The following is a 20849-nucleotide window of genomic DNA, read 5'->3' as shown; positions in this document are numbered from 1 at the left end:
GGTGCTGCAGAGAAATTTGTTTGTTGGGGCTGTTGCACAGTTGTGGCAGATGGAGTTTAATGTGGGGGAAGTGAAAGTCATCCACTTTGAATCCGAGAATGACCGATTGGATTACCTTCTTCATGCCGAGTGAATAGTGACTGTGAAAGAGCAAAGGGATTTGAGTATCTAGGTGCATGCACTTCTTCTGAAAGCTAGTGCACAGGTACAAAAGTACTTAAATGGCTTTTGAAATGTTGGCTTTTGAGTGGGGTGGGGGGGAGGGAGCTGGAAACAAAAGGCAAGAAGTTAGTAGACACTCACTAAATTGACAAGCAAATTCTTTTAAAACACCTGCTGTGGTCAACCGAGAGACGGAAAGAGAAGGGAGCCATTGTACCACTTCTCACCTGGCTGTAACACTTACACTGGAATTTAAAAGCAAAGCTAGAGACCTCCCAGTTATCATGAATTTCACCACCTTTCTTGATCAATTTTGAGAATCTTCACTGTCTGCATTCCTTGGAGAGAGTCTTGCAGAGAGTTTTGCCTTGGTTGTACAGAGCCTGGTCAAATGCCTTGTGGAGTATTGTGTTCAGTTTTGGGCACCACACCTCAGGAAAGGATGTATTAGCCTTGTAGAGGGTACAGTGCAGTTTGACCATAATTGTACCTGGACATAAAGGGTTAAACTATGAGGATAGGTTTCATAAGCTTCTCTCATATATTCCCTTGTGTTGAGAAGGTTGATTAGTGATCTAATTGGGTAAGGGTATCGAGGGATAGGGAGCAAAAGTAAATGGAGTTGAGGTGTTGATCATCAGTGATCAAATTGAATGGTGAAACTGGCTTGCGGGGCTGAATGGCCAACTCCTGATCCTATCTTCTTATGTTGTGGATGAGCCAGGATTTCCTACAATTCAAAAACAGGATGTTCGAAGCCATTGACTCCATCTCCTTCCCTGGTTGATTGCTCATGTTGAACCAGACTGCTCGCATCCTTGGCTTCCAGGTAAACCCATAGTTGAGTTTCAAACCTCATCCACTACAAAGACTGTTGCTTACACCTGTGCCCCTGTCTTACTACCTCTGCTACTGTCACTGCTGCCAAAATCCTTATGCACAGCTTCTTCATCTCTAGACCCAACTTCTCTGACTTTCTCCTTGTTGGCGTCCCGATCTCCATCTTCAGCAAAAGCCTACTTGAAACACATCTCTTTGACCAAATTTTCAGTCACCTGTCCTAACCTTCTCATAAAAGCTTACACCTGCTCATTGAAATGTCATAAGCATTTTTCTATGTTAAATGCAATATATAAATGGATTTTATTCTTTGTGTTGTGCTTTGTTTTGTGTGTTTGTGTTCTATTTAGTCTTTGTTACAAGTAAAATAAAGTTCCTGCCCTTGTGGCATGGACAAATGTTTTTTTCCAGTGATACTTCTTGAATTCAATTTTCTGGGAATTTATATGCAGGTCTTCCAGTATGTTATCTCAGAAACACTTTAAATATTTGTTTATTTCAAGTAATTGATGGAGAAACTCTCTGCCTTTGTTTTTCAGGAATTTGCAGGCTGCCATTGGTGCTTACTATGACTTTGAGAGCCCAAATATAAATGCCCCTTCTATGTCATTTGTAGAAGATGTTACAATAGGAGAGGGGGAGTCTGTTCCACCTGACACCCAGTTCACCAAGACATGGAGGATACAGAACACAGGTAATTATCTGCCCTACTCAGATTTTGAAAGGTTGAGTATTGCTGTGAAACTGGCAAACATGCAAGCTTATTGAAGTATACCATTTAGAATAATAGACAAATGGAAGGATGTCCAATTTGGCCATCGCATTTCATTATGTTATTGCATGCATGTTTTATGCTGTGATGTTGGTCAGTAAGGCTTTTTCCTTTTGGGGATAAGGAGGAGAAACCACAGACAAGGGTCCAAGATTCGATAGGTGTTGAATGTAAATTTACATTAAGAGAGCTTCTACAAATCACAGCATTGAATCTTCCCTACAAATCTCTTGGGAATCCACAGATTAAGGACACTGACTTAAGCTGGTGAATCTGCAGCACCAATTGAAGGAACAATAATGTATTTATTTTAAAATTCCTTTTGTAAGAAGCATATCATCTGACTTATGTGAGCAATGCCGTTGAAAATTTTCTTACTGTAAAGCTGGTAAACATTCCAACATATTCCACATAGACTTTCCTGTCATTGGTATAGTGTTTGTCAGAAATGAATACAGCAGCATTTATGCTCAGTTCTATTTTTTTACTTGAAATTTTTTGCCATTTGCTTTAAGTTCATGTAATGAGAAGCTTTTTATGTTGTCTGATGCAACATAAATGAGATGCGTGGAGATCAGTTGATTGAAGATCTCAAACAGATTTATTAAACAGCTAAACTATTATGCAGTGCAGAGCTATCTATTTGCTGTCTATTTACAGGAGTTGCCTCTTGGTGTTAAGAGTTACAGTGTGACTCTGGCTCTGAGTCACATGACTGCATCCTGGTACTTAGCTCATTAGCATACTAAGATCTTAAAGGATCATTACCCTTAAAGGCCATCACAAAACAGATCACTGACACAACATTCCCTTGGTAAGGCACTTGTTGTCGAAGCCTGTATGGCTGTTGCTTTGTCACTGTTCACTTGGGGGCAGTGTGGGAGTGGTATAGGATTAACTTGTGCCGGATGCTCATTACTTTTTTGTGGGGAGCTCAAGCCATCATTATGTACCACCTTACCCCAAAATCATTTAACTGAGGTGATTCACTGAATGTTAGAGATTTTAAATGTTTTGTTTGGGCAGTTTGTTGGTTGGGAAGTTAACTATAACTAGCCTATGCTATCCTGGAATATTTTAAAAAGAGCAATATCAATGAAGAGATGTGAAGTGGATTTATGGTATTTTTCTAATTCACATTGCTTTTAGAAGGTGAGGTGGTTAAAATTTAACAGGTGTTTCGGACTGTGGATGAGGCTGGTTGTATGTTAGTAATTGATTCTGGATCCATATTTCAAACGTAAGAATCAAACCTGATGCTTCACATATTTTTATTTGTGGGGTACAGTTCTCAGGAGGTTGGTTTGAGTTGAATTTTGTGGCATACAACTGGTCCTAAAATCACAATTTGAACATTGTGAAAAAGGTTTGACTATGTTAAGAAGGATTAATTGACAAATTGTTCATAGGAAGTCATTTGGTGGTCTTGAATAATGAAGCCTATATTGCTGATCTGACTTTTGTACCTAGGTTCAATGAAGCGTGTAGGAGGGCATGCCTGGAGCAGCACCAGGCATACCTAACAATGAGGTGTCAGCCTGGTGAAGCCAAAACACAGGACTACTTGCATGCCAAACAACGGAAACAGCATGCAATAGACAGGGCTAAGCGATCCCACAACCATTGGATCAGATCTAAACTCTACAGTTCTGCCATGTCCAGTCATGAATGCTGGTGGACAATAAAAACAACTGACAGGAGGAGGCTTCACAGATATCCCTATCCTCAACTCTGGGGGAGCCCAGCACATGCGTGCAAAAGACAAGGCTGAAGCATTTGCATTCATCTTCAGCCAGATGTGCTGAGTAAATGATCCATCTCTGTCTCCTCCTGAGGTCCCCAGCATTGCAGACGCCAGTCTTCAGCCAATTAGGTTCAGTCCACGTGATGGCAAGAAACAGCTGAAGGCACTGAATACTGCCAAGGCTGTGGGCCCTGACAACATTCCGAAGACTTGTGCTGCAGAACTAGCCGTGCCCTAGCCCAGCTGTTCCAGTACAGCTACAACACTGGCATATACCCGGCAATGTGGAAAATTGCCCAGCTCTGTCCTGTGCACGAAAAGCAGGACAAATGCAACCCGGCCAATTAACGCACTATCAGCCTACTCTCAATCTTCAGCAAAGTGATGGGAGGGTCTTTGACAGTGCTATCAAGCAGAAATTGCTCAGCAAAACCTTACCGACGCTCAGTTTGGACTCCGCCAGGGCCAATCGGCTCCTTACCTCATTACAGCCTTGGTCCACACATGGACAAAAGAGCTGAACTCAAGTGGCGAGATGAGAGTGACTGCCCTTGACATGACGGCAGCGTTTGACTTGAGTATGGCATCAAGGAGCCCTAGCAAAACTGGAGCCATGGGAATCGGGGGAAAACTCTCCACTGGTCGAAGTCATACCTAGCACAAAGGAAGATGGTTGGACTTGTTGAAGGTCAATGATTTCAGTCCCAGGACATCACTGCAGGAGTTGCTCAGGGCAGTGTCCTCAGCTCAACCACCTTCAGCTGCTTCATCAATGACCTTCCCTCCATCAAAAGGTCAGTAGTAGGGATGTTTGCTGATTGCACAATGTTCAGCAGCAATTGTGACTCCTCAGATACTGAAGCAGCTGCATGTCAATATGCAGCAAGACCTGGACAACAGCCAAGCTTGGACTGATGTGGCAACTAACATTCGCGCCACACAAGTGCCAGGCAATGACCATCTCCAACAAGAGAGAATCTAACCAACTCCCTTTGACATTCAATGGCATTACCATCACTGAATCCCCCACTATCATTATTCTGGGGGTCACCATTGACTAGAAACTGAACTGGACCCAGCCACATAAATGCTGTGGCTGCAAGAGCAGGTAAGAGGCTATGAATTCTGCAGCGAGTAACTCACCTCCTGTCTCCCCAAAGCCTGTCCGCCATCTACAAGGCACGAGTCAGGAGTGTGATGGAATACCATCCACTTGCCTGGATGGGTGCAGCTCCAACAACACTCAAGAAGCTCGACACCATCCAGGACAAAGCAGCCCACTTGATTGGTAACCCATCCACAAACATTCACTCCTTCCTTCACAGATGCACAGTGTCTGCAGTGTGTACCATCTACAAGATGCACTGCAGCAACGCACCAAGGCTCCTTCGACAGCAGCTTCCAAACCCATGACCTCCATCACTTCGAAAGACAAGAGCAGCAGGTGCATGGGAACACCTGCAAGTTCCCCTCCAAGCCACACATCATCCTGACTTGGAACTATATCGCTGTTCCTTCACTGTTGCTGGGTCAAAATACTGGAACTCCCTTCCTAACAGCACTGTTGGTGTACCTATACCCCAACGACTGCAGCGGTTCAAGAGGGCAATTAGGGATGGGAAATAAATGCAGGCCTAGCCAGCGACACCCACACCCCATGAACGAATTTTTAAAAAATCTATTCTGAGAAAGCTTAGCGGCCGAGTCCTTGTGCCAGAATAGGGAGTTGTTTGAGATACCTTGAGTGAATTTCAGATCATCTTATAAATGTTCTGACGATGATGAACCATCTGGGTTACAATTATGTGGGTGAAAGCTTTTGTGGATAAAATCTTTGCTGACCATATATGAAGAGAAGCATGGGAATAGGATCTACGGGGCAATTCAGGATTGCACACAAAACATACCATATGCTGCACAGGCTCAAGTTCTAACCCTTTGTGTCAGCAGTGAGTTAGAGGTACTGTGCACAAACTGGCAGTGTTTCACGATGCCATCAAGTTCAACCCTCTGGACACCAGCTAAAAGGCCACAAACCCATGGCAGGCCTTATATTTCTACTGTCTTCAAAAAGTCTTACGGATAAGGGGCCTGTACGAAGTTTACGAATGGTTATAAAGGTTTGGCGGTTGGCAAAGCAATACAAAACTTATAAAACAATTTACATTTATAATGTAATTTGAATGCAGAAAAATGTCCAAAGGCACCTTGCAAAGGCATAGTTGGACAAAAAATGGACACAAAAGAGAGATTGGGAGGGGTGAACAAAAACTTGGCCAGATTGGTGGGCTTTATGGAGAGGGATGTGGAGAGGTTTAGGAAGGGAGCTCCTTGATCACAAGGTCGAGACAGCTGCAGGCACGACTGCCAATGGTTGGGTGAACGTTGGTCGGGGGGGGCATTGGGGGGGTGCTCAGGTGGAACACGCAAGAAGCTATAGTTCTGGGAGGAGCTTGTAGGGGTGAAGAGGGATATTGGGAGCCAATGTACATCAGCAAGAACAGGGTAAATGGGACAGGGTGTGATAGGATAGTTCCACAGAGTTTTGGATTTGGCTGAATTTGGAGGTGGCAGATGGAAGCAGCAGATTGGCCAAGGCAAGAGTAGAGGTAGGCTTTGTTGTGGAAGTAGTTGAGTCTTGGTGATAGATAGGGTATGGCGGTCCAAAGCACAGCTTGGGATTAAATTGGAAACTGAGGTTAGGAACAGTCTGATTCAACTGGCGACTGTATTCAGGACGTGGGATGAAATTGAAAGAGTATGGAGTTTGTGGCAGGCTCGAACGATGGCTTCAATTTTCCTAAGTTTCACCTGGATGAAATTACAGCTCATTGAACAGTGAATGTGGGGCAAGCGCTCTGACAGTAGTTGATGGGTGAGACAGGTGGCAGAAAGGCAGAGCTGGTTGTTGTCAGCTTATATGTGCAAGTTGCCTCAAAAGCTGCTGTCACGAAGGGATAGCATATGGCTGAGGATATATGTTTCTCGTCGCACAAAAGAAGAAAAATTGCTCGGTTTAGTTCTGGGAAATTAGTTGGAGCAGATGACTGATGAGGATATGGAAATGGTGTCAACCATGGCTCAGTTGGTAGCACGCTCGCTTCTTAGAAGTTTTAGTTTAGTTTAGAGATACAGCACTGAAACAGGCCCTTCGGCCCACCAAGTCTGTGCCGACCATCAACCACCCATTTATACTAATCCTACACTAATTCCATATTCCTACCACATCCCCGCCTGTCCCTATATTTCCCTACCACCTACCTATACTAGGGGCAATTTATAATGGCCAATTTACCTATCAACCTGCAAGTCTTTGGCATGTGGGAGGAAACCCAAGCAGACACAGGGAGAACTTGCAAACTCCACACAGGCAGTACCCAGAATTGAACCCGGGTCGCTGGAGCTGTGAGGCTGCGGTGCTAGCCACTGTGCTGCCCCAAGTTCTCCTCCAGGACTTGAGCATAAAAATCAAAGCTGACAGTCCATTGCAGTACTCTGGGAGGGCGTCTTTTGGATGAGATGTTAAACTGAGACCGCATCTGCGCTCTCAAGTAGATGTAAATTATCCCACAGTATTTCTAAAAAGAGCAGGGCAATTCTCCCTGTTATGGTCGATACTTATTCCTCAGTCAATATCACAAAAAAATAATCTGGTCATTATCACGTTGCTGTTGGTGAGACGTGGCTGTGAGCAAATTAGCTGCTGTGTTTGATAAAACAGTGACAAGTATTCAGAAGTATTACATTGTAAAGCAGGTGTCCTGTGGTTGTGAAAAGTGCTATATAAATACAAGTATTTTTTGAAAACAATAAAAATAGTTTCAATGTAAAAACAGAACGATAATAGTTAAAAGATAAGGATGCTGAATTGGAATAGGGTAAAGTTTAGTGAAATAATAGACCTGTCCACAAATAATTAGATTGAAAAATATTAACAGGTTAGTGGAGCAGATGGAGAATTTTCAAATATGAGATGGAGAGAGTATAAAATAAATAGATTTCCACCAGTTGAGTTCCCATGGCATTGCACTAGCTGAGTCAGAATGAAGTGTAATCTGGCAAAACAGAGTTGGAGAGTGGAGGATAATTGGACTGTGACTCGCAAATGGCATTTAAATCCCCCATTATTTTAAACAGTGAATGCTGTCCTTTTGTATTGTCCTTTTGCATGTCTCTGAACGGACAGGGGGCATTCTGAAGGGGGAGGGTGAACAGCCAGAGGTTGTGGTACACATCGGTACCAATGACATAGGCAGGAAGAGTGATGAGGTCCTGCAGGGGGAGTTTAGGGAGTTAGGTAGAAAGTTTAAAAAACAGGACCTCTAGGGTTGTAATCTCTGGATTACTCCCTGTGCCACGTGCCAGTGAGACTAGAAATAGGAAGATAGTGTAGCTAAACACGTGGCTGAGCAGCTGGTGTAGAAGGGAGGGTTTCAGATATCTGGACCATTGGGCTCTCTTCAGGGACAGATGGGACCTGTACAAGAAGGACGGGTTGCATCTAAACTGGAGGGGCACTAATATTCTGGCTGCAAGGTTTGCTAGCGTCACTCGGGAGGGTTTAAACTAGTGTGGCAGGGGGTTGGGAACCAGAGCAGTAGGACAGCCAGTGAAATAAATGAGGAGGACATAGTAAATAAGGCCAGGAGGACTAAGAGGAAGAGCAGGCAGGGAGATGTTGCTGAGCACAGCGGGACTGGTCTGAAGTGCATTTGTTTCAATGCGAGAAGTATAACACGTAAGGCAGATGAACCTAGAGCTTGGATTAGTACTTGGAAATATGATGATGTTATTACAGAGACTTGGTTGAGGGAAGGGCAGGATTGGCAGCGAAACGTTCCAGGCTTTAGAAGCTTCAGGCGGGATAGAGGGGGATGTAAAAGGGGTGGGGGAGTTGCATTACTGGTTAAGGAGAATATCACAGCTGTACTGCGGGAGGACACCTCAGAGGGGTCATGCAGTGAGGCAATATGGGTGGAGCTCAGGAATAGGAAGGGTGCAGTCATGATGTTGGGGGTTTACTACAGGCCTCCCAACAGCCAGCGGGAGGTAGAGGAGCAGATATGTAGACAGATTTTGCAAAGATGTAAAGGTAACAGGGTTGTGGTGGTGGGTGATTTTAACTTCCCCTATATTGACTGGGACTCACTTAGTGCTAGGGGCTTGGATGGGGCAGAATTTTTGAGGAGCATCCAGGAGGGGTTCTTGAAACAGTATGTAGATAGTCCAACTAGGGATGGGGCCATTCTGGATCTGGTATGGGGGAATGAGCCCGGCCAGGTGGTCGAAGTTTCAGTGGGGGAGCAGTGACCATAATTCCATAAGTTTTAAGGTACTTGTGGATCAGGATAAGAGCAGTCCTCGGGTGAAGGTGCTAAATTGGGGGAAGGCTAATTATAACAATATTAGGCAGGAACTGAAGAATTTAGATTGGGGGCGGCTGTTTGAGGGTAAATCAACATCTGACGTGGGAGTCTTTCAAACGTCAGCTGATTAGAATCCAGGACCAGCATGTTCCTGTGAGGAAGAAAGACAAGTTTGGCAAGTTTCGGGAAGCTTGGATAACACGGGATATTGTGAGCCTCGTCAAAAAGAAAAAGGAAGCATTTGTAAGGGCTGGAAGGCTAGGAACAGACGAAGCACTTGAGGAATATAAAGACAGTAGGAAGGAAGGAGTTAGGAGGGCTAAAAGGGGTCATGAAAAGTCATTGGCAAACAGGATTAAGGAAAATCCCAGGGCTTTTTATACATATATAAAGAGCAAGAGGGTAACCAGGGAAAGGGTTGGCCCACTCAAGGACAGAGATGGGAATCTATGTGTGGAGCCAGAGGAAATGGGTGAGGTACTAAATGAGTACTTTGCATCAGTATTCACCAAAGAGAAGGACTTGGTGGATGATGAGCCTAGGGAAGGGAGTGCAGATAGTCTCCGTCATCTCATTATCAAAAAGGAGGAGGTGTTGGGTGTCTTGTAAAGCATTAGGTAGTTAAGTCCCCAGGGCCTGATGGGATATACCCTAGAATACTGAGAGAAGCAAGGGAAGAAATTGCTGGGGCCTTGACAGAAATCTTTGCATCCAGGGTAACAGTGGATGGGTGTTTTTCTGAATGGAGGGATGTGACTAGTGGTGTTCCGCAGGGATCAGTGCTGGGACCTTTGCTGTTTGTAGTATATATAAATGATTTGGAGGAAAATGTAGCTGGTCTGATTAGTAAGTTTGCGGACGACACAAAGGTTGGTGGAGTTGGGAATAATGATGAGGATTGTCAGAGGATACAGCAAGATATAGATCGGTTGGAGCCTTGGGCGGAGAAATGGCAGATGGAGTTTAATCCGGACAAATGTGAGGTAATGCATTTTGGAAGGTCTGACGCAGGTGGGAGGTATACAGTAAATGGCAGAACCCTTAGGAGTATTGACAGGCAGTGAGATCTGGGCGTACAGGTCCACAGGTCACTGAAAGTGGCAACGCAGGTGGATAAGGTAGTCAAGAAGGCATACGGCATGCTTGCCTTCATCGGTCGGGGCATAGAGTATAAAAATTGGCAAGTCATGTTGCAGCTGTACAGCACGTTAGTTAGGCCACACTTAGAATATTGCGTGCAATTCTGGTCGTCGCACTACCATAAGGACATGTGGAGGCTTTGGAGAGGGTACGGAGGAGGTTTACCAGGATGTTGCCTGGTCTGGAGGGCATTAGCTATGAGGTGAGGTTGGAAAAACTCGGATTGTTTTCACTGGAACGACGGAGGTGGAGGGGCGACATGATAGAGGTTTACAAAGTTATGAGCGGCATGGACAGAGTGGATAGTCAGAAGCTTTTTCCCAGGCTGGAAGAGACAGTTACTGGGGGACATAGGTTTAAGGTGCGAGGGGCAAAGTTTTGAGGGGATGTGCAAGGCAAGTTCTTTACACAGAGGGTGGTGAGTGCTTGGAACTTGCTGCCAGGGGAGGTGGTGGAAGCAGATACGGTAGCAACGTTTAAGAGACATCTTGACAAATACATGAATAGGAAGGGAATAGAGGGATATGGGCCCCGGAAGTGCAGAAGGTGTTAGTTTAGGCAGGCATCAAGATCGGCGCAGGCTTGGAGGGCTGAATGGCCTGTTCCTGTGCTGTACTATTCTTTGTTCTTTTGTATTTTATATGTACAAATTGCCATTGTAAATTTGCATTTCCACATCTGTAGTGAAATGTGTGCTTGCAAACTTGTCACACGACATTACACCATCCCACCAACAGTCCACCGCCACCTCTCGGGTAGCAGGAGTCTGCAATTTGAGTATGATGAGTTTACATTTTAAGTGTACGCATGGGGATTTATAATGGAAAAATATTGATACAATGTTAATATTTAGGTGAAGTTAGAGCAGTAGACTATATGCCCCTAGAGCCTGCTCCGCCATTCAGTACCATCATTGCTGATCATCTACCTCAACTCCACTTTTCTGGCCACTCTGCATATCCCTTGATCAAAAATCTCTCTGTCCCAGCCTTGAATATATTTGACGATGGAGCATCCACAACCCTGTGGGGTGGGAAATTCCGAAGAGTCTCAACCCTGTGTTAGAGATTAAAACAAAACTGAAATTTAAATGGCGTAAAGACTTTTGATATTAGGACTAAGAAGAAAATTATGATACTAAGTTTATTGGAAGGGTGAAAAGGGCTCAAAGGAAATATGAATAAAGGCGAGCAGATGAAAGGAAATATTAAGTGATTTTATGGATTAAAAATTTAACAATGTATGGGTAATTCAAGGACAGCCCGCACAGACTTATTAAAGACAAGCCGTGCAGCAAATAGTGTTTTTGTAAGAAATGACTGGGTTGTTAAAGGAGGTGCTGTAGATATGGTGTACATGGATTTTTGAGATCTATTTGATAAGGTGTGCCACAAGAGGCTTTTCAGAAATATTCAGACACATGGTATAGAAGCAAATGTAACAGCAGGATGGCTGGAAAGTTGATTGTCAGACAAGAAATAGTTTGGGTAACTGGGTGATTCTTGATTGAAGAAGGGTTGTAAGTGGTGTACCCCAGAGCCATTGCTGGTCCTTTTGTTGTCTGCATGTGTATTTAGATAATTTGGACTTGGGCATAGGGAGCACAGTCCCAAAATTTGCCTATTTATATGGGGTTTATCAAACCGTGAGATGGACTATAAAAGACTTTAAGAAGACATAGGTCAGTGGAATGGGCAGGCTGGAGGCAGATAGAATTTACTGTGAATAAGTGTAAGGGCATGCATTTTGGCAGGAAAGTTGCTGAAGGATGTGGATGAATAGAGACCTGAGAATTCAAACATATAATTCCTTGAATGTGTGAATATAAGCGATTAAAACTATTTTTAAAAAAAACAGAAGAATTGTAGGTTTACTAAGTTGGGGCATAGAGTACCAGAGTAAAGAAGGAAAAATAAATTTCATAGCAGACTTCAGTGCTGTATGATTCTATTTCGCCCATTATGCCTAGTTTGGGGGTCCCTGAAAGAGCTGTCGATTAGTCACACTTCCCTTCACCCTGCATGTTTTTCAATTTCCCATTGAATCTATCTGTTCAGGCAGTGATTTTAAGATCATGATAACAAGAGGTTTTTTTAAAAATTCTCCTCTGTTCCCCCCTGGATTTTTTTGCCAATTATTTCAAGTCTGTGTTCTCTGGTTACTGACCCTCTTGCTCGTGGAAAGTTTCTCCCAATTTTCTCTATCAAAGCTCCTCAGAATTTTGAACCCTTCTGTTCAGTATTCCTTTAACCTTCTCTGCTTTAAGGAGAACAGTCCCAGGTTCTCTTGTCTTGCCAGATAACTGAGATCCTTCAGCCCTGTTTCCATTCTCGTAAATGTCCTCTCTACCCTCTCGAAGGCCTGATGTCCTTTTTTAAAGTCTGATGCTCAGAAATGGACTCAATACACCAGCTGAGGTCTCACTATTGATATATATGGGTCAAGCATTAGTTCCTTGCCTTTTGTATATGCCTCTATTTATAAAGCCAAAGATCCCATATGCTTTTTAATTAGCTTTATCCTGCCACTTACAAAACAATTGTGTGTATGTACCCTCAGGTGTCTCCCCTTGCACCTCCTTTAAAATTCTACCACTTAGATTATACTGTCTCTTGTCATTTTTCCTTCCAAAGTGCATCACTTCACACAAAGCATTTAAATTTCATCTGCCCATTACCCCAGTCCGTGAATGTCCTCCTGAAGTCTGAGATAATCTTTTTTGTTTATTCGTTCGTGGGATGTTGGCATTGCTGGCTAGGCCAGCATTTATTGCCCATCCCTAATTGCCCTTGAGAAGGTGGTGGTGAGCTGCCTTCTTGAACCGCTGCAGTCCTTGGGGTGTAGGTACATCAACAGTGCTGTTAGGAATGGAGTTCCAGGATTTTGATCCAGTGACAGTGAAGGAACGGCAATATAGTTCCAAGTCAGGCTGGTATGTGGCTTGGAGGGAACTTGCAGGTGGTGGTGTTCCTATGTATCTGCTGCCCTTGTCCTTCCAGTTGGTAGAGGTAACGGGTTTGGAAGGTGCTGTTGAAGGAGTGTTGGTGCATTGCTGCAGTGCATCTTGTATATGGTGTACACTGCAGCCACTGTGCATCAGTGGTGGTTGGGGTGCTAATCAAGTGGGCTGCTTTGCTCTGGATGGTGTTGAGCTTCATGAGTGTTATTGAAGCCACACTAATCCAGGCAAGTGGAGAGTATTCCATCACACATGTAGATGGTGGCCTCTCTTTGGGGAGACGGGAGGTGAGTTACCCGCTGCAGAATTCACAGCCTCTGAACTGCTCTTGTAGTCAAAGCATTTATGTGGCTGGTCCAGTTCAGTTTCTGGTCAATGGTAACCCCCCAGGATGTTGATAGTGGGAGATTCAGCTTTGGTAATGCCATTGAGCATCAAAGGGAGATGGTTAGATTCTCTGTTGTTTGAGATGGTCATTGCACTTGTGTGGCACGAATGTTACTTATCATTTATCAGCCCAAGCCTGGATGTTGCATATGGACATGGGATGTTTCAGCATCTGAGTCATCGTGAATGGTGCTGAACTTTCTGCAAACATCCCCACTTCTGATTGCACGATGGAAGAAAGGTCATTGAAGCAGCTGAAGATGGTTGAGCCTAGGACACTGCCCTGAGGAACTCCTGCAGTGATGTCCTGGGATTGATATGATTGACCTCCAACAACCACAAACATCTTCCTTTGTGCTAGCTAGGGCTCCTTGATGCTATACTCGGTCAAATGCTGCCTTGATGTCAAAGGCAGTCACTCCCACCTCATCTCTGGAGTTCCGCTTTTTTGTCCATGTTTGTATCAAGGCTGTAATGAAGTCAGGAGCTGTGGCCCTGGCAGAACCCAAACTGAGCGTCGGTGAGCAAGTTATTGCTGAGCAATTGCCGCTTGATGGCACTGTCAAAGACCCCTTCAATCACTTTGCTGATGATTGGGAGTAGACTGATAGGGTGGTAATTGGCTGGGTTGGATTTGTCTTGCTTTTTGTGCACAGGCCATGCCTGGGCAATTTTCCACATTGTTGGGTAGATTGCAGTGTTGTAGCTGTACTGGAACAGCTTGGCTCGGGGCGCAGCCAGTTCTGGAGCACAAATATTCAGTACTATTGCCAGAATGTTGTCAGGGCCCATAGCCTTTGCAGTATCCAGTGCCTTCAGCTGTTTCTTGATATCACATGGAGTGAATGTAATTGGCTGAAGACTTGCATCTGTGATGCTGGGGACCTCACTTCTTACTACATTTCCGAGCTTTGTGGCATTTGCAAACTTTGAAATTATTGCTTGTATACCCAATTCCAAGTCGTTAATATATGAAGAAGAGCAGTGGTCTGAATACTGATCCCTGGGGAACACTACTGAATGTTTTACTCCTGTCTGAAAAAGAACTGTTCATCACTACTCTCTGCTTTCTGTATCGCAGCCAATTGTGTTTCCACGCTGACATGGCCCCTTCAGTTTTGCAGATTTTCTATTGCATGGCACTTCCAACTGCACTACCTTCATCAATCTTTGTTATTTCATATCAGAGCTCAATCAAGTTAGTTATTTACCCATGCACTTCCAAGTGACAATTTTGCTCCGGATAATTGTCTGCTGAAGTTTCCCCAACACTGACGTTATGCTGACCGTCCTGTGATTGCCTGTTTTGTCTCTCACACCTGTTTCCAAAAGGTGAGAAACATTTACAATGCTCTCGTCCTCTGGCACCTCCCATTTCCAAGAAGGATACAAAACTTTGGTTTGATTACAGTAGAAGTACTAAAGAACTTGAGATATTGGTGCTATTTGCCACTGGAGCAGAGAGTTTAAAAAAAAATGTTTTAAAACGTATTGATCGAATGAATGTCAGTGAAGAATAGCCATTCATTTAAGAGAATGTGAATAAAGGTTAAGAGATCCTTTATGCAGTAAGGAAGGAATGCTTTACTACAGGAAGTGGTTAAAGTGGATACGATTGCATCTTTTAAAGAAAAAAAATTAGATAAATATTTAAAACAGAAGACGACAAAATATTGTAGAGGCCTTAAATTGTGGGGGAAGTGGGATTTTTCTGAAGTACCTAACAAAAAGGCAGCCTCCTTTTATGCTGTAAACCTTCATGGTTAAAGTCCAGATAAAGTTGGCTGCAATAGGCTTCACAGTTACTCAGGAAAGCAGAATGGAATGAATGAGAAAAAGCCAAGGCAGTCATGTTTCATCACATACTCTTGCTCCTATCAAATTATATCCATTCAGTACTGATAAATGAAATAAACCTTTTGTGGTTGGCTTACAGTTATGAGATAGTTATTTATTCCCTGTTGAATCTACATAACTTTAAAAGGGATTGTAATATTCTCTTGTTTTACTAAGGAGAATCAATTTCAGCATTCCAGCCAGCAGAATAGCACTGTTTTTAAATTGGACCACATTAAAGTTACAGCAAGTAAACTTCTGTTTTTAAAATATTGAGAGGATAAGTGGCATCTTTAATGTTTCCTGTCCCCAGAAGAATAACCAAGTATGGTTCAGTTTATTATCACTTACTGTTCACTTATAAAAAATAAATGAGGCGTTGGTTTGGAACCTCATTCTGGCTTAGTCTGTGTTCTGAAGAGAGGAAAATAATGTGGCAGGCATGATAAATTACAGCGACCAGTACACCGAATAAGCGGTTTCTGCGATCTCTGGGTCTCATGATCGTTCGCATAGATGTTGAGTCGGCTAAAGCATTCTCTGGGTCATGAAGATGTGAGATTCACTCATGGGAATGGTCAGTGACATTGAATGCAAGAAACTAGAATAAAAACACAAAATCTTGACCATCCCTATCTGACCCTATAGAGAACCTGTAACATTAAATTGTCGGTACCCAGACTTTGCATATCAGTGACCTTGTCCTAAGATTTATCGAGGAAAAAGAATAAAAATACAACTGCTGTAACTCCTTTGAATATATTCGTGGCATGCTCAGACCAACTCCCTGGTATATTTAAGATGTTTTTGTCTGATTTTTATCTACAAAGTTGGCTGCCGCCTTTTATGAAAGGTTATTCTGTGGACAGTAATTTTGTGCAGCTTGTGCAGGAGGGGGCAAGAATTGAAGTGTGTCTTTCTAGTATAAAACCCCAAAAGAAACAAGTCCCAGTGATTGTCCTGAGTGGCTTATTCCAATTTGTGTGGAGGATAGAATAGGTTCTTATTCATTTAGCTTCTATGTAAATGAACAATTATGTGCATTAATGTCCCTTTCAGAGTCGGTTACGAAATTCATGCTTGGGTAAAATCAAACATACTGAGGCAGGCTTCTGTTTTTTTGGTTGCAAGGAGCCATGGGAAAACAGACAAAGGTTACACAAAATTTGGTGAACGGGAAATTCAGTAGTAAAACAGTAGCATAGCCATGCTTGTTCAGGAAGAGAATCAGGTGAAGTATAAAGGAATGTCCACGTAGGAAAAGATGATTTATAGATGGCTGGTAATTGTGCTGCACATAGCAGAAATTTCCAGGTCCAGAATACCATTATGAAACTAAAAGCTTTGTTCTTTTAATGTTCTGAAATCATCGCAATTCTCCCACTGATGACTCCTTTGTAGTACCTCCCAATGTTCATATTATACACAGGACATTTGAACTTGCAGTGGTTAGATACTCCATCATGTAACACAAGCCAAAGATTCAGGAGTCCCTCATGTACCTGTATGTCTGCATCTGGAAGAGAAATAGTTGATACAAGCCTGAACACATTGGCCAGCCTGGATTTAGGAATACGTGGAGTTGATTGAAGCCATAACTTAATGGTCAAATCTTTTCAAGACAATACTGCCACACTGGTGTGAAATTTCTAGCAGTATTACCTTTCCACTTCTGCAGTACCAATAAAAGGCATACTGTGGGGCTATTGTATAGTTTATCTTGTGTAGCTGTTCCTACTTACATCATGTTCATAAAAGCAAAATACTGCAGATGCTGGAAATCTGAAATAACAACAGTGCTGAAAGTACTCAGCAGGTCAGGCAGCATCTGTGGAGAGAGAAGCACAGTTAACGTTTCACATTTGTGACCTTTCATCAGAACTGGCAAAGGTTAGCAAAGTATTAAGTTTTAAGTAAGTGAAGGGGGGAGATGCTGGAAGAGAACAAAAGGAAAGGTGTGTAATAGGGCAGAGAGCAGGAGAGATTAAATATCCAAGATGTCATGGGACAAAGAGTGTTAATGCAGTTACAGCACATAATTTGGAAAGCTAATAGAATGTTATCTTTTATTCCAAGGGGAATTGAATATAAAAATAGGGAGGTTATGCTTCAGTTATACAGGGCATTGGTAGAGACCACATTTGGAGTACTGTGTACAGAATTGATCTCCTTATTTAAGGAAGGATTTAAATGCGTTGGAAGCAGTTCAGAAAAGGTTTACTGGACTAATACCTGGAATGGGCGAGTTGTCTTAGGAGGAATGGTTGGACATGCTGGGCTTATATCTGCTGGAGTTTAGAAGAGTAAGGGGAGACTTGATTGAAACATATAAGGTCTTGAGTCTTGACAGGGTGGATGTGGAAAGGATGTTTCCCCTTGTGGGTGAAGCTAGAATTAGGGGGTCACTATTTAAAAATGAGGGATTGCCCATTTAAGACAGAGATGAGAATTTTTTTTCCTTTGGAAAGAGTTTTTGGAACTCTCTTCCTGAAAAGACAGTGGAAGCAGAGCCTTTTAATATTTTTAAGGCAGGGGTAGTTAGATTCTTGATAAGGGGGTGAGATTTTGCTAGGTTTAGGTGGAAATGTGGAGTCAAGGTTACAATCAGATCAGCCATGATCTTATTGAATGGCAGAGCAGGCTTGAGGGGCCGAGTGACCTACTCCTGCTCCTAATTCCTATGTTTGTATGTATGTTCGTAATGTCATGCTAGGCCCCCACCTGCCAAGAATGAGGCACACTAATTTTGTCGTGAACATTTATTTTAAACTGTTACTGGAGTGAAGAAAGGACTTGTTAAACAGATCAGCATTGGCTGGAAAAGACATTTGCATGTTAACAGACCGTGACTGGAAGGACAAAGGACCATTCCCTGACACATTCAATCCACAATGGACCTTGATCACCAGGTATTGTGTGTAAGAGGAGCATTCCAGAGACAGCTGTAATCTAAGACGTGGTCAGACCAGTTAGTCACATGACTAACCTGGTTGGCAGCCTGGGTTTTTCTAAACTGTATGAACAGTTTGAACTCGGAGACTGTCAGTTTGCTCCTGGACTGAGAAGATCTCTCCTGTCTGCCCTCATCTCTTTCTCACAAGCCTCTGAATCCACTGAAGACACATGAACCCCAAGAGAGAAGAGTCTCCTGCAGAGAACAAGGTTTAAGAAGAATAGTGGGCCCCAAAGAAAAGCAAGATCTAGCTACAATTAAGGACTCTACAGTGAGCTCGAAGAACCGTAACAAAAACTCTTCAGATATTGCCTTAAACTTTACCACTTTATTTTTCTTCCCTTTTCTGTCTCTATTTGCATGTGTATCACGTATGCATGTTAGCTTGGGCGCAACGTGTATCTGTAGGCATTAACTGAATTAGAGTTGAAGTTTAATAAATTTCAACTTTTCTTCTTTAAACCTAAGAAAGCCTGTTGTGCTGGTTTCTTTGCCTTATAATTGGAAAGCGGTGAACAAGGATTCACCAATGGAGAGCTAAAAAGTGTGTTTAAAATTAAACCCTGTTACGGTAAGACCAGGTGAAGGCTGAGAGGGACCTCTGGACACTTTGCTCACCTGGTCGTAACAATTGTCAGGCATGAAACTGATCCAAGGGCTCAGATTTCTGATCTGCGAGTTCTGATGGAAGGTCAAAGATCTGAAACGTTAACTCTGCTTCTCTTTTAACAGATGCTGCCTGACCTGAGTATTTCCAGCACTGTCTGTTTTTATTTCAGATTTCCTGCCTGAAAGTTGTGGTTTACCAGTCTCTGCTGCTTGTGGTTGTACTTTTGTGTTTTTCTTTTAAGTAGTGGTATATATTTATTAGCCTAAGGTTTCTTTTCAAAATTGGATTCTTAAAATACAAATTTGAAAGCTGTTTAAACCAGCTTATGTCCGTGTATGTGAGAGTCCCCATACAAACTTCCAAAAAGCAGGTGGGCTACGCAGCATTAGTTAGAGAGGCTGTGTAGTCTCCAAAATCATAAAAATAGTCGCTGTAATCAGGAGGGCGCAGGCAGAGCTAAACAATTGATTTCTGAGTAGTTGCCAATTTTTTAATAAGGGAGTTTTTTATAAAAACATGCTCCACATTTTTCTTTATCTCCAAATTTTGCTTTAACAGATGAGTCTCATTTTTTAAATTCACTTATTTTCCACTTAACCGTTCTGCCCTCAAACTGGTGCCTTCTGTTGAATATAATTTCATAGATAATGTTAGACCGTGTTACATCATCCAAGGGCCATTTTCGTTGATTGACCTTGGACAGCATTTTAGTCAGTAAACTGTTTGAGCATGCTGAGTATTATGATGAACCTGATTATGTTCTCATTCATTGCTTATACCTATACTTACAGCAGAAATCATCTCATGATAAGAAATAGGAAACCTGGGGACATTAACAACTGGAATGCCCTACTATCTAATGAGGAGTGCCTCATTAAGATTAGTCAAGTCAACAGAGTCCTTAGACATGGGATTTCTGTGTGGCTCAATGGTACAATTACCTAGTGGGCCAGTGGATGGCCCCTCTGATTCTAGGTGTTAAGCAAATGATATGCACTTTGTGGACTCGAGGTGGGAGAGGAAGGTTCTGGCAGTGGGAGTTTTGGTTCAGTGAAACTTTGCCATGTTTCCACATTAGTCACCTGAAAAGTACAGTGAGTGGTTTTGAAGTCACTAGGTTGTGTTTTATAGCAACTTTACGAAGTCAGAAGCTCATCTGTCAAATACAAAAGGATAAGGTTTTAGTTGTACCTTGTTCTGAACAACCCCTATTCTATATTCACACTGAAACATGAAAAATTATGGTGCAATTACTGGGTGTTTATGGGAGTGGTTCTCAAACTTTTTTGTCTGCGGACCACTTAGGTGGAGCAGAAGATCCCACCAACCATCTGCCTGTTCTACCCCACCCACTTTCACTTGCCCCGCAAAAAAAATCATCAGAATTAATGGGAACAATGGCACTGCTTTTCATGAGGTGATGTCTAGTTCCAAGCTGGAGAGCTTCAGTCTAATGTTGGGCTCCACGGTCAGCTGGTTCCTCTTTGTTTTCAGCACCGCGTGTTGAAAATCCAATCTTGCAGTTGTATGTTGTAATTATAACATAAATCTTGCTTATAAAAGTATACTACTGTTGCTTGCGCTTACGATGACTTGTGCTGTGTGTACGGGAGCCTGTCTGGTTGTGTGATGTCACATGGTGGGAATTCAGGTTCTGGCCTGTTCTCTTGCATGGCCTCAGCCGTGCTGCTGTGAATCAGTGACTTGCATTTTGGCTCAGCCCACAGAGCATCTGGAGGACCCTTGTGGACCACACTTTGAGAACCACTAGTTTATGGAAGTAATTGATGTTTGGTGCGGTTAGGTTGTAGTATCCTACGTGATGTATAAACTATGAAGTGCAAGAAGTGTGATACAGCTTTAAAAATGACTGTTAGTATTTGTATTTGAACGCAGGAATACGCTACATTTAGTAATAAAAATAAACCAAATTACGTATACTTTGAGAAATAATCCACACAAAGCAAATATCAACATTTGGTATGAAACTACTACTGGAAACGTTACTGGCACTTTCTACCCTGGTGAAAAGGACAGCATGTAACATGCACTTAATCCTCTGCTTCAGTAGGTTGGTCTG

The 20849-nt window shown here is 42.9% G+C and overlaps 1 protein-coding gene across 7 annotated transcripts in view; it reads left to right on the top strand.

Annotated features, from left to right (window-relative positions):
- The window catches only part of ilrun (inflammation and lipid regulator with UBA-like and NBR1-like domains), a 100609-nt gene that overhangs the window by 22815 nt on the left and 56945 nt on the right, over window positions 1-20849 (top strand). For all 7 annotated transcript variants that reach the window (XR_010977466.1, XM_068057071.1, XM_068057065.1 and 4 more), the window contains exon 2: window positions 1542-1696. Coding sequence is in view for 6 of the 7 variants with exons in the window: in XM_068057071.1 (XP_067913172.1) it covers window positions 1542-1696 (155 nt within the window). In the remaining variant the exon portion in view is untranslated. The remainder of the gene's footprint in view (window positions 1-1541; window positions 1697-20849) is intronic.

Source organism: Heterodontus francisci, chromosome 25 (genome assembly GCF_036365525.1).
Source record: "Heterodontus francisci isolate sHetFra1 chromosome 25, sHetFra1.hap1, whole genome shotgun sequence".
NCBI classification, from domain to species: Eukaryota; Metazoa; Chordata; class Chondrichthyes; order Heterodontiformes; family Heterodontidae; genus Heterodontus; species Heterodontus francisci.
This window is presented reverse-complemented; position numbering and strand designations above follow the sequence as displayed.